The 12387-nt window shown below is 44.9% G+C and overlaps 1 protein-coding gene across 1 annotated transcript in view; it reads left to right on the top strand.

Annotated features, from left to right (window-relative positions):
* Positions 1–10042: 10042 nt before the first annotated feature.
* LOC142312404 (uncharacterized) overlaps positions 10043–12387 on the top strand; it is an 81241-nt gene continuing 78896 nt past the window's right edge. Inside the window, exon 1 of the mRNA XM_075351347.1 lies at positions 10043–10692. Coding sequence (XP_075207462.1) covers positions 10117–10692 — 576 coding nt within the window. The 5' untranslated portion in view covers positions 10043–10116. The remainder of the gene's footprint in view (positions 10693–12387) is intronic.

The following is a 12387-nucleotide window of genomic DNA, read 5'->3' as shown; positions in this document are numbered from 1 at the left end:
TCAGCTCCAGTCACTTCTTGAGAACCCAAGTGAGGACATATATTTACATTCTTCTGCAGGTGGGGTTAAACCACACACACATGGGAGTAAGTATATAATAGACATATATACACTGAACATAGACCAAACATTTTTAAAAAAGGAGCTGATATGATATAAATGTAAATAATAACAATAAAAATGAAATATCAAACTTTCTAATGGTGTAAAGAAGATTAGGGTCTTTTCCACATTACACAGAAAGTGGAGCAGAGGTCTAAAAAGTCGCAAATCCTTAGGTCTCATTCAGACGTCCGTGTTTACATACGTGTGCAGAAAAAAAGGTAGCGGTGTCCTCAATAATTTACACATATGGAAAAATACAGAAATACAAATCTTCCATACATTATAGTGTTAAGGCCCTGTTACATGCAACGACGTATCTAATGATATATCGCCGGGGTCACGGATTCCGTGACACACATCCGGCATCGTTAGCGACGTCGTTGCGTGTGACACCAACGAGCGGCCGTTAACGATGGAAAATACTCACCTTATCGTCCATCGTTGACACGTCGTTCATTTTCAAAAAAATCGTTGATTGTTAAGGACACAGGTTCTTCATCGTTCTCGAGGCAGCACATATCGCTACGTGTGACACCTCGGGAACGACGAACTACAGCTTACCTGCGGCCGCCGGCAATGCGGAAGGAAGGAGGTGGGCGGGATGTTACGGCCGCTCATCTCCGCCCCTCCGCTTCTATTGGGCTTAGTGGCGCCGCTGTGACGCTGCACGAACCGCCCCCTTAGAAAGGAGGTTCGCCGGCCACAGCGACGTCGCTAGGCAGGTAAGTCCATGTGACGGCTCCTAACGATATTGTGCGCCACGGGCAGCGATTTGCCCATGACGCACAAACGACGGGGGCGGGTGCTTTCACCAGCGATATCGCTGCGTGTAAAGCCCCCTTTAATCATGGCCAGCAGACTGATGCACCTGTGTGCAGTACGTGATTGTTCTACACCCATAGTATTCACGCTTTTCATCAGTTATGTCGGTAATAAACGTACATGTGGTCGGCTCCATACACTGAAGCAGGCGCGTGAGGAATCAGTGAAAAACACGGACATCTGAATAAAGACAAATCTGTGTAAAGCGCATGTCAAAGAAAAAAACCCTTCCCCATTTATCCTCCCCTCCATACTGACAAAGCAAAGTGCAAAGAACTCCAAAAAGTGAAAAAAAGAAACAACACACACAGCTCCGCTCCGTACACACGCGGCTCTGCTCCATACACGTCGTACACACGCGGCTCCGCTCCGTACACCTCGTACACACACGGCTCCGCTACGTACACCTCGTACACACACGGCTCCGCTCCGTACACCTCGTACACACAGGGCTCCGCTCCGTACACCTCGTACACACACTGCTCCGCTCCGTACACCTCGTACACACACTGCTCCGCTCCGTACACCTCGTACACACAGGGCTCCGCTCCGTACACCTCGTACACACACTGCTCCGCTCCGTACACCTCGTACACACACTGCTCCGCTCCGTACACCTCGTACACACACGGCTCCGCTCCGTACACCTCGTACACACAGGGCTCCGCTCCGTACACCTCGTACACACGCGGCTACTCTCCGTACACGTCGTACACACACGGCTCCGCTCCGTACACCTCGTACACACACGGCTCCGCTCCGTACACGTCGTACACACACGGCTCCGCTCCGTACACGTCGTACACACACGGCTCCGCTCCGTACACCTCGTACACACACGGCTCCGCTCCGTACACCTCGTACACACACGGCTCTGCTACATCCACACTGTAAACCCCTCCTGACCCCACACATAAACTTCCCCTCATCCAGCACCATGACACCCAGCACAGCAGAGTCCTGCATACACTGAGGAGATGATCATGTGACCCCTGACTCCTCCCCTCCATGTGACATCATCACAGGTCCTGGAAGCACAGAGCAGCCATATATCTAGTGTGCGGCTCTGCAGGTGGAGGTAGGTGCAGGGTATTATATATCTAGTGTGCGGCTCTGCAGGTGGAGGTGTGTGGATGTCATTGATATTACTATTAACTCCTTCATTCCCGGAGATAGTGTCCCCCTCCCCCCAGCTCTTCCAGGTGTGTATATACAGCAGTATATGGCTGGGTGTGGTGCTCCTGTACACAGCGGAGGTCGCTCTGGGTTTGGGGACAGATGTCGCTTTTTCTCGGGGGTCGAGATTTTTATTGAATTATTGTCTGTTTTTTTTATAGTCGTAGAAATCAAGAAAAATGTAAAAAATTCGATTTCCATAATTTGAGCTGTAATTGTTTAGAATGACGGAATTTCCTGGTAATTGACATAAATACAGATTTCCCTGTGTCACCTTTTATTATTTGAAAAAGAAGAAGAATCAGAATATCGCTGTGAGGGCGCTCAGTATATGTTAGTAAGGCTGTCACACATCCGGTTTTTGCCATCAGGCACAATCCGGTGAAATGCGGATAAAACGGATCCGGCGCCGGATCCGTTTTATTCCCCATTGACTTGTATTAGCACCGGATTGTGCCTGATGGCCTTGCGTTGCATGCGGCGTCCGAAATTTCTTCGTCTGGCTGACGGAAAGGATGTAGCATGGAACGTTTTTTTGACAACAGCGCCGCCCGGCATGGTGTATAATGGTAGCTTATGGGCGCCAGATCCTGCGTCATTCGTCATATGATGGAATCCAACAACGGAGTGCGTTTTTTTTAAATTGAGCATGCTCAGTATCACAACGGATCCGTCGAAAAACGGATGGAAAAAAACTGATGCGACGGATGACATTGTGCCTAATGGCAAAAAACTGATGTGTGAAAGTAGCCCGCCTTGTTGTGCATGACTAGTTTGGTGGGCGTGACCAGTTTAGTTGGTGGGCGTAAGACCTGCCTTGGTGGGCATGACCAGTTTGGATGGTGGGCGTGATATCCGCTTTCTAGGCGTAACCAGTTTAGTTGGTGGGCGTGACTAGTTTAGCTGGTGGGCGTGACCAGTTGAGTTGGTGGGTGTAACACCCGCCTTGATGGGCATGACCAGTTTAGTTGGTGGATGTGACCAGTTTAGTTGGTGAGCGTGACCAGTATAGTTGGGGAGCATGACTAGTTTAGTTGGTGGGTGTGACACTTGCCTTGATGGGCATGATCAGTTTTGTTTTTGGGCATGACACCTACCTTTATGGACGTGACCAGTTTAGTTGGGGATGTGTGACCAGTTTAGTTGGGGGGCGTGACCAGTTTAGTTGGAGGGTGTGACTAGTTTAGTTGGTGGGCGTTACACTTGCCTTGATGGGCATGACCAGTTTAGTTGGTGGGCATGACACCTACCTTTATGGGCGTGACCAGTTTAGTTGGAGATGTGTGACCAGTTTAGTTGGTGGGCGTGACACCTGCCTTGATGGGCATGACCAGTTTAGTTGGTGGGTGTGACACCCGCCTTGATGGGCATGACCAGTTTAGTTGGTGGGTGTGACACCCGCCTTGATGGGCATGACCAGTTTAGTTGGTGGATGTGACCAGTTTAGTTGGTGAGCGTGACCAGTATAGTTGGGGAGCATGACTAGTTTAGTTGGTGAGCGTGACCAGTATAGTTGGGGAGCATGACTAGTTTAGTTGGTGGGTGTGACACTTGCCTTGATGGGCATGATCAGTTTAGTTTTTGGGCATGACACTTACCTTTGTGGACGTGACCAGTTTAGTTGGGGATGTGTGACCAGTTTAGTTGGGGGGCGTGACCAATTTAGTTGGAGGGTGTGACTAGTTTAGTTGGTGGGCGTTACACTTGCCTTGATGGGCATGACCAGTTTAGTTGGTGGGCATGACACCTACCTTTATGGGCGTGACCAGTTTAGTTGGAGATGTGTGACCAGTTTAGTTGGTGGGCGTGACACCTGCCTTGATGGGCATGACCAGTTTAGTTGGTGGGTGTGACACCCGCCTTGATGGGCATGACCAGTTTAGTTGGTGGATGTGACCAGTTTAGTTGGTGAGCGTGACCAGTATAGTTGGGGAGCATGACTAGTTTAGTTGGTGAGCGTGACCAGTATAGTTGGGGAGCATGACTAGTTTAGTTGGTGGGTGTGACACTTGCCTTGATGGGCATGATCAGTTTAGTTTTTGGGCATGACACCTACCTTTGTGGGCGTGACCAGTTTAGTTGGGGATGTGTGACCAGTTTAGTTGGGGGGCGTGACCAGTTTAGTTGGAGGGTGTGACTAGTTTAGTTGGTGGGCGTGACACTTGCCTTGATGGGCATGACCAGTTTAGTTGGTGGGCATGACACCTACCTTTATAGGCGTGACCAGTTTAGTTGGAGATGTGTGACCAGTTTAGTTGGTGGGCGTGACACCTGCCTTGATGGGCATGACCAGTTTAGTTGGTGGGCATGACACCTGCCTTGATGGGCATGACCAGTTTAGTTGGTGGGCGTGACACCTGCCTTGGTGGGTGTGACCAGTTTAGTAGGTGGGCATGACACCTGCCTTGGTGGGTGTGACCAGTTTAGTAGGTGGGCGTTACCAGTTTAGTAGGTGGGCATGACACCTACCTTGGTGGGCGTGACTAGCACTTCCTTCCATGCACTCTACCTGCTTAATGATTTAGTTACATAGTTACATAGTTACTTAGGTTGAAAAAAGCCCTAGGTCCATCTAGTTCAACCTTCCTCCAACAATTCTACATTTTGTCACTAAGTCATTTATAACCAACAATGTTGTGTGCACTGAGGAAATCATCCAGCCCTTTTTTAAAAGCTGTTATAGTATCTGCCATTACTACCTCTTGTGGCAGGGCATTCCACAGTCTGACTGCTCTAACTGTAAAGAACCCTTTCCTATTAAGCTGTTGGAATCGCTTTTCTTCCACTCGCAGTGAGTGCCCCCTGGTCCTTAGTACTGTCTTTGGAAGTGATTAGCCTTTGGCTGGTCATTTTCCAATCGTGACCACGCCCCCCACTGACTGTCCGACTGACTCTCTGTTCTGCAGCACTAGGAGCGATTGTACCCTAATAAGCAATCGGTCTGCCGTAGCGTGCAGGAGACGTCATTCATGCCTACGTACTATGCTGGCTCCTGTTCCCAATCACTATGGACATTGCAAGAAAATTACGCCCACTGACCACCAAGGCGGGAAACCCAACAAGCGGTGTACTGCAAGCAGGCAACGGCGGCATGACAACCAATCGTAAGCAGGCTGAGTCCACAATAAAGCATGCAGAAGGCAGGTGTCACGTAAAGCCAACTAAGCTGATCACGCCCACTAACTTCTCTAATAGCGCAAGTGTGCCACTATACGGTATCACCATAAAATCTGAAATCTCAACAATACCGTAACCCACACGGTGAAAACTGTATACAAAATGGATTCATCTTTTGCCTCTGCTAGCGTTTTTCATTTTTGCATTTTAATTTTTTCCTTTTATTTCTTGTTGGGTTTTTTTTTCAAATAGCCAGAAATGTCTTGTTTTATAGGGCTTGTGGGTTTTTTTTGTTGTTTTTGTGCAGGATGGGTATTTTTACTTTTGAATGACATCATTCATTTTACCATATTGACTAAGGAAAAATTACTAAAAAAAATGTTACAAATGCTGAGAAATGGTGAATAAAACACTAATCCACCATAGTTTTATGGATTTTATTTTTCATTGTCCAGTAAAAACTACCATAAAACTTGCTTCTCCAGGTCAGTATGATTCCTGAGATACCAAACTTATATTTTTCTTATTATTATTTTTTTGGCTTAACGACCCATGATGGCATGCGTCATCTTCCTGCCTTTGATGCGGGCTCAGCATCTTTCCCTGCAGATGAAGGCTGAATCATTCTGAGCCCCTGAGCCGGCCTTGAAGGAGTTTTCCAACTTTGAAAAAAAAACGTCTCCAGACACAGATTGTTTTAAAAAATAAATGCATTGTATTCACCACCTGGGTTAAGCGCTCAGTCTCCGATGCTGCTTCGATGATTTATTATTACTCTCTGCACTGATGACTTCTCAAAAGTACTACAACCAATATCTGAGCTTAGCCGCTCTGAGCAGCTCCTGCTGGTTACACGGGCAGAGCCACGGATTTTATTAAATGGCTGAAAGCTGTCGATGTGAGGTCAGATCTCCAAAAAATACTAGATACTGGGAGTCGTTACAGAGACTCGGCACTGGATCCGAGGAATTTAAGTAAAGCAGTTTGTTTTTAAGTAGGTCTCGGATGATGATATCAGAGATCCTTGTTGAGTTACTGTAGAAATCTAACACATAGATATGGCTGGCTCGAAGGATAACGACAGGACAGACGAGTAACAAACCTTATATTTCCTCCTTTGTTTCCCCTTATTGTAACCAGTAATTGTATTATTACAGCAAATTCTTTCTGATGTTACATCGTCATCTCCCCCACAATTCAGGGCCCTACAATATCGGATCCTCTCAGTGGAGATCTTCTATAGAAGAGAATTCTCCTGATTGCCCCGTGAAGGATGGATATGGACAGGGACAAGATGGCGGAAAGGATATTACACCTCACCCTAGAGATCCTCTTCCGGCTTACTGGAGAGGTGAGAGATTCTGATGACGTCACATTACACCATTCTTATCTATGGGAATAACAGATGGACAGAACTGGAGAGGTGAGGACTCTGGAAATGTCTGGAGTGAGATTTATTACTGTGTCTCTCCATAACCAGGATTACACAGTAGTGAAGAAGACCTCTAGTGAGCGCTGTCAGGCCCCTGTGTCTGAGGGATGGGGAAGACCCCTGAGCCCAATCACGGGGCCTCCACCTCACCCCCCGATATATGAGGACATCAATGACCAGAAGATCCTAGAACTCACCTACAAGATGACTGAGCTGCTGACTGGAGAGGTGACACTGCTGGGAATGCTGGGACATTATACAGTAACTGTATGAAGGGATCGGGGGTGACAGTATCATTGTATGTGTCAGGTTCCTATAAGGTGTCAGGACGTCACCGTCTATTTCTCCATGGAGGAGTGGGAGTATTTAGAAGGACACAAAGATCTGTACAAGGACGTCATGATGGAGGTTCCCCAGCCCCTCACATCACCAGGTAATAGACAGGACTAAATACACACGGCCTATAATTATCTGTATGTAAGGAATGAATTCAGTCCCTGTATGTGTCTCCTCCAGTTCTATCCAGTAAGAGGACAACACCAGAGAGATGTCCCCGTCCTCTTCTCCCACAGGACTGTAAACAAGAAGCTCCCGATGTTCCTCAGGATCATCAGGTAGATGGAGAGAAGGTGCCATGAAATCTCCCTATGATGTGTAGACGGCTGTGAAGGTCTTGTGCTCAGTCTTGTTTTATCCTCCAGTATTATATGTGTTATACTTGTGTAATGAGAGCGGTGGAGATGGCAGGATTAGAGCTGATCATAGATGGGACTTCTCCATCTGTCTGTGACTTTTACAATATTTGTTTCAGGGGGAAGATCTGCCCCATATTAATACTACAGAGACATATGTGAGGGGTGATGAGCGGAGTAAAGAGGAGATTCCTACAGATAACCGCCCAGGTGAGTAGTGACTACTAAATGCAGAGAAGTCACAGATTTTTCCCATTCACTGGCTGATTTTGTGCTGATCTTTTTAGAGGGAATCTATGTGCAGGATCATCACTCCTAAGCCGTCTATATGGGCATACAGGTCATAGAAAGTTGAATAAAATTACTGTATATCTTGATATCATCAATCCAATGTCTTATTCTAGAGGAATCCTTTTCTTAGATGTAAATGAGCTGTTAAGATCTATAGGCTGGACATAGATCTCACTGAGAATCTGTTTCCAGGGCTTACTGTAAATGAAAGAGGGTGTGATCAGTGTGAGACATGTAGATCAGGAGAGGCGACTGTCAGAAAATTCAGCTCTTGGGGCTGTATTTGTTGCTTTGATGAAATTCTGATAACAATGAATGCATTTATGATATGGAATATAGACATGTTATATTCCTATGTGAATGAGACTTACTGTATCTCTTCATCATCTGATATCCCAATTTTACAACTTAAGAAACATTAGTTCCTATTTGACTCATATTAAGTTACCGTTGGTATATTATGAGGGTTATGTGTCTTAACTTTCATATAGGGAAGGTGTACTGTAGATGTGCACTCTCTCTTTACAAACATAAATTCCTGCTGGGGATGTAATTTTGGTTTAAACGCCTTCTATTTCTACAGGTTCACTATGTATATTATGTGGTGTGATCGGTCTGCCTGCCCTTTTCTCTGCAAGTCTGCGTCTCCCTTCCAATTTGCAAAACTGCTTCCAATTACCATGCCTTGGATATACCCCTTATAAAGGGAATATCTGATTGATACCTTTATGCATTCCTTACATCTGGAATATAAAAATGGAATATGAAAATCTTACTGTATATGTTTAAGAAACTAAGCTGAGTGGAGAAGTGGCAGATCAAGAGCTGGTTCTTGATCTGCCACTTCTCCACTCAGCTTAGTTTCTTTACATTCATTGCTATAGCTATTCTGAATACAGATGTCACGGGGTAAATGGAGACAGGAAAGGAGCCTCTAGGCTGACCCTGTGCTGTCCCTTATCTCGAAGGTAGGTTTGAGGGTAGTCAGGTTCGAGCCCCCAGCGTGACCCTAACTCCTGTACAGACCCTGATCTTACTCCCCCCACCCCCTCCCACACCCTCAGGGCAGGCCGAAAAACACAACAAGAAACTCAACAAAATAACACGGACAAGGGCGAACGGAAACTTATACACACGGCACTCAAAACACACAGGAGAGACACTATGTGTACTGGGGTGCAACGCAAAAAGGAAGGAAGTAACACACAACCAGGAAACGCTCACATCATTCAGAAGCGCAGCACGGATCACCATTCACAGGAAAATTGCCAAGACCAGGTTTGCTGGAGTATAAACTGAAGCTAACATTGGCACCTCCTGGTAGGAGGCAGTGCTTTAAATAGGGAGATGACAGCTGCACTTGACAGTCAGCAACCTGAGCACTTAGGTCCTACTCAGCATTCTGCAGGAATGAACTCCTGCAGAGCTGAAGACTAGTGAGCCTGAACCAGCCAACACCCGGCTCTGGCTGAACAATCCAGAAGCCTCAGGTTGCTTTTCAGACTCTGCAGTGTGAACAAAGTCTGATGTTATAGTGCCCGTGGGTGTGCGTGCAGAGCTGAACATTGCATTACAACAGTAGAGAAAATATTTGGAACTGCCATAGAAATAAATGGTGGGAGCCAGCACTTTTGGTCAGACACCGGCAGAATCAGAATGTTGGGTGATCAACGTTCTTGAGATCAATGTGGCTTACAGAGGTCAGACTTGCATCCATCAGTTATTCCATGAATGTCTTTCGTGTGACAATCGCTATAAGTTTGAATTGCCAAATGATCCCCATCGGTCTTTTTGTATTTCACAATGACTGGAGAGGAGAACAAGAATGGAATTGCCAATGAAGATGCTAACTTCCTTACAGAATTGGAATACTGCTATTTGCCCTAAAATAGACTCTTTAAATTTTGCTAAATGACTTGCACTTTGTATGTATTTTTTAATAGAACTAATATTGTGTTTTTATATATACAAATATATCACTTGTAATGTTATGTTGAGAAATAACAATACACTTTATTTTTGTCAGATGACTGTACCTGGAGAGAAGAGGAACATCTGTCATCTTCAGTTTTTAAATCAGATGATGTTGGTGGCACTCAAGATAGATATGAAGAACATGCCATTCACTCATATCTACCCTCAACCCTTGACAGTAAAGATTTAGCTTCTGAGCCTTTTAAAGAGGTTCTATCTTCTGAGTCATCAGAGACTATAAATAAAAGTCAGAGAGGGGATGTCAAAAATGAAAGTGCTACCACAGTAAAGAAGCCATGTTCATGTTCAGATTGTGGCAAATGTTTTACCACAAAAGCAATTCTTGTTAGACATCAGAGAATTCATACAGGGGAGAAGCCATATTCATGTTTGCAATGTGGGAAGTGTTTTAACCAAAAATCAAGTCTTCTAACACATGAAAAGGTTCATACAGGAAAGAAGCCATTTTCATGTTCAGAATGTGGACAGATTTTTGCCCTCAAATCAATGGTTGATAGACATCAAAGGACTCACACAGATGAAAAGCCATTTTCATGTTCTGAATGTGGGAAAGCTTTCAAACATAAATCAAATCTTGTTATACATGAAAGAATTCACACAAAACAAAAGCCATATTCATGTTCAGAATGTGAAAAATGTTTTAACCAGAAATCAGATCTTGATAGACATCAAAGAACTCACACAGGGGAGAAACCATTTTTATGTTCAGATTGTGGGAAATATTTTCAGCAGAAATCAAGTCTTGTTACACATCAGAGAATTCACACAGGAAATAAGCCATATTCATGTTCAGAATGTGGAAAACTTTTTAACCAGAAATCAGATTTTATAAGACATCAGGGAATTCATACAGGGGAGTTGCCATTTTCATGTTCAGTTTGCGGGAAAGGTTTTAATCAGAAATCGTATCTTGCTATACATGAAAGAACTCACACAGGGGAAAAACCACATTCATGTTCAGAATGTGGAAAATGTTTTAACCAAAAATCAGATGTTATTAGACATCAAAGAATTCACACGGGAGAGAAACCATATTTTTGTTCAGAATGTGGGAAATGTTTTGTAAACAAATCAGCCCTTGTTATACATCAGAGAATTCACACAGAGGAGATGCCATTTTCTTGTTCAGAATGTCGAAAATGTTTTAAGCATAAATCAAATCTTGTTACACATGAGAGAAGTCATACAGGGAAGAAGCCATTTTCTTGTTCAGAATGTGGGAAATGTTTTTTTCACAAAAAATCTCTTCTAAGGCATCAAACAACTCACCGGGGAGAAGCCATTTGAGTGTTCTTAATATATTTAAAAGTTAAAGTTTACTTAAACTTACATGAACTCACAAATGTATGTAGCATTTTTAATGGGGGGGTTTTAATTTTTTTTTTTTTTTTTACATGAAAATGTATAACATTTATAGCCATGGTAAAGTAACATTTATAAAGGGAAAGCAATTTAGTGTTTAAAATTTACCGTATTTTTAGTTTTATAAGACGCACTCCAAATTTTTAATATTAAAATGAGGATCCACCTTATAATCCTAGTACATCTTAATCCTAATGCTCACTAAGGTAAAGCGGCGGTGGTGTAGCAGCTTAGGAAGGTCACAGGAGGCAGAGTCGGGGGTGCTGCGGCTCAGGAGGGTCGGCGATACTGCGGGCTTGGGGGTGTCGCGGTGGGCGCCATTGATCTGCTGGTAGTCTGCAGGGGTGCCACTGCAGTAGAGTGACTCAGAAGGGTCAAAGGACAGAGGGTGCCAGTGATCTGACTGCGGGCTCCGTTGAATCGCCTGCAGTTGATGAGATGGACTTCAAAGAAATGGCCACAGAGGCGGCGCGTGTTCAGATAGGACTCCATGGCCGTTTTCTTGAAGTTCATTGTGTCAATCTGCGCATGCGCCGCCTCCACGGCCATTTTCTTGAAGTCCATCGCTTGAATCGCAGGTGATTCAATGGAGCCCGCAGTCAGCTCAATGCACCCGCCTCCGAGACATCCCTACTGTGACCCTCCTGAGTCGCTCCACTGCAGTGACACCCTGCGACAACTCCCCCGCAGCCCGCCCGCAGATTAATAACGCCCGCCGCAACACCCCCAAGCCCATCCTGTAACCCTCCAGGGACCCCTCTCCACCACTGCTGCCCTGATAATCTATATCCATTTTGTAAGACACACCCCATATTTTACCCCCAGTTTTGAGGGGGAAAAAAGTGCATTTTACAATCCGGAAGATACGGTAATTTGAAAATGTATTTAGTTTCATTTAATAATAGAAGTCTCTTACCACAAAAGCAGGAGGTGAAACCCTGGCCTGGACCTTCTCTGCTATTACTGGTCTTTAGGGCAACACCCCAGATGCACAGCTATAGGATTAGTACAGCATAAATAGGCAGCCAGAACGTCTCATTGTGATGGGTGGTCGAGCTGGAAAGCTGAAGCACGTTTTGTGGGAATGATATAGCTGAATGGACTGGCACCTCCAAAACCTATGCTATGCTATTGGACAAGCTGGACTTTTTGCTTTGCATACCAGTCTGAAGTAACACTGTATTATTCTGTTTATCAGCGTGAATAAAACACTTCATATTTTGGACTGAAAACCTTTGTGTCCCTCTTTATTGCATCCCTGCCATTGCCTACCAAAATTGATTCCCTACAATACATTACAGATGTGCTTCCGAGACCTAATATATATTTTTGTAACTAGTTCAGTACGAACAAGTGTGATGTAGCTACTGTATGACCAGTTTAAACTTCTTTGTG

This window comes from Anomaloglossus baeobatrachus, chromosome 5 (genome assembly GCF_048569485.1).
Source record: "Anomaloglossus baeobatrachus isolate aAnoBae1 chromosome 5, aAnoBae1.hap1, whole genome shotgun sequence".
Lineage (NCBI taxonomy): Eukaryota > Metazoa > Chordata > Amphibia > Anura > Aromobatidae > Anomaloglossus > Anomaloglossus baeobatrachus.
The sequence above is the reverse complement of the archived record's forward strand: the minus strand, read 5'-3'. Positions and strand labels throughout refer to the sequence as shown.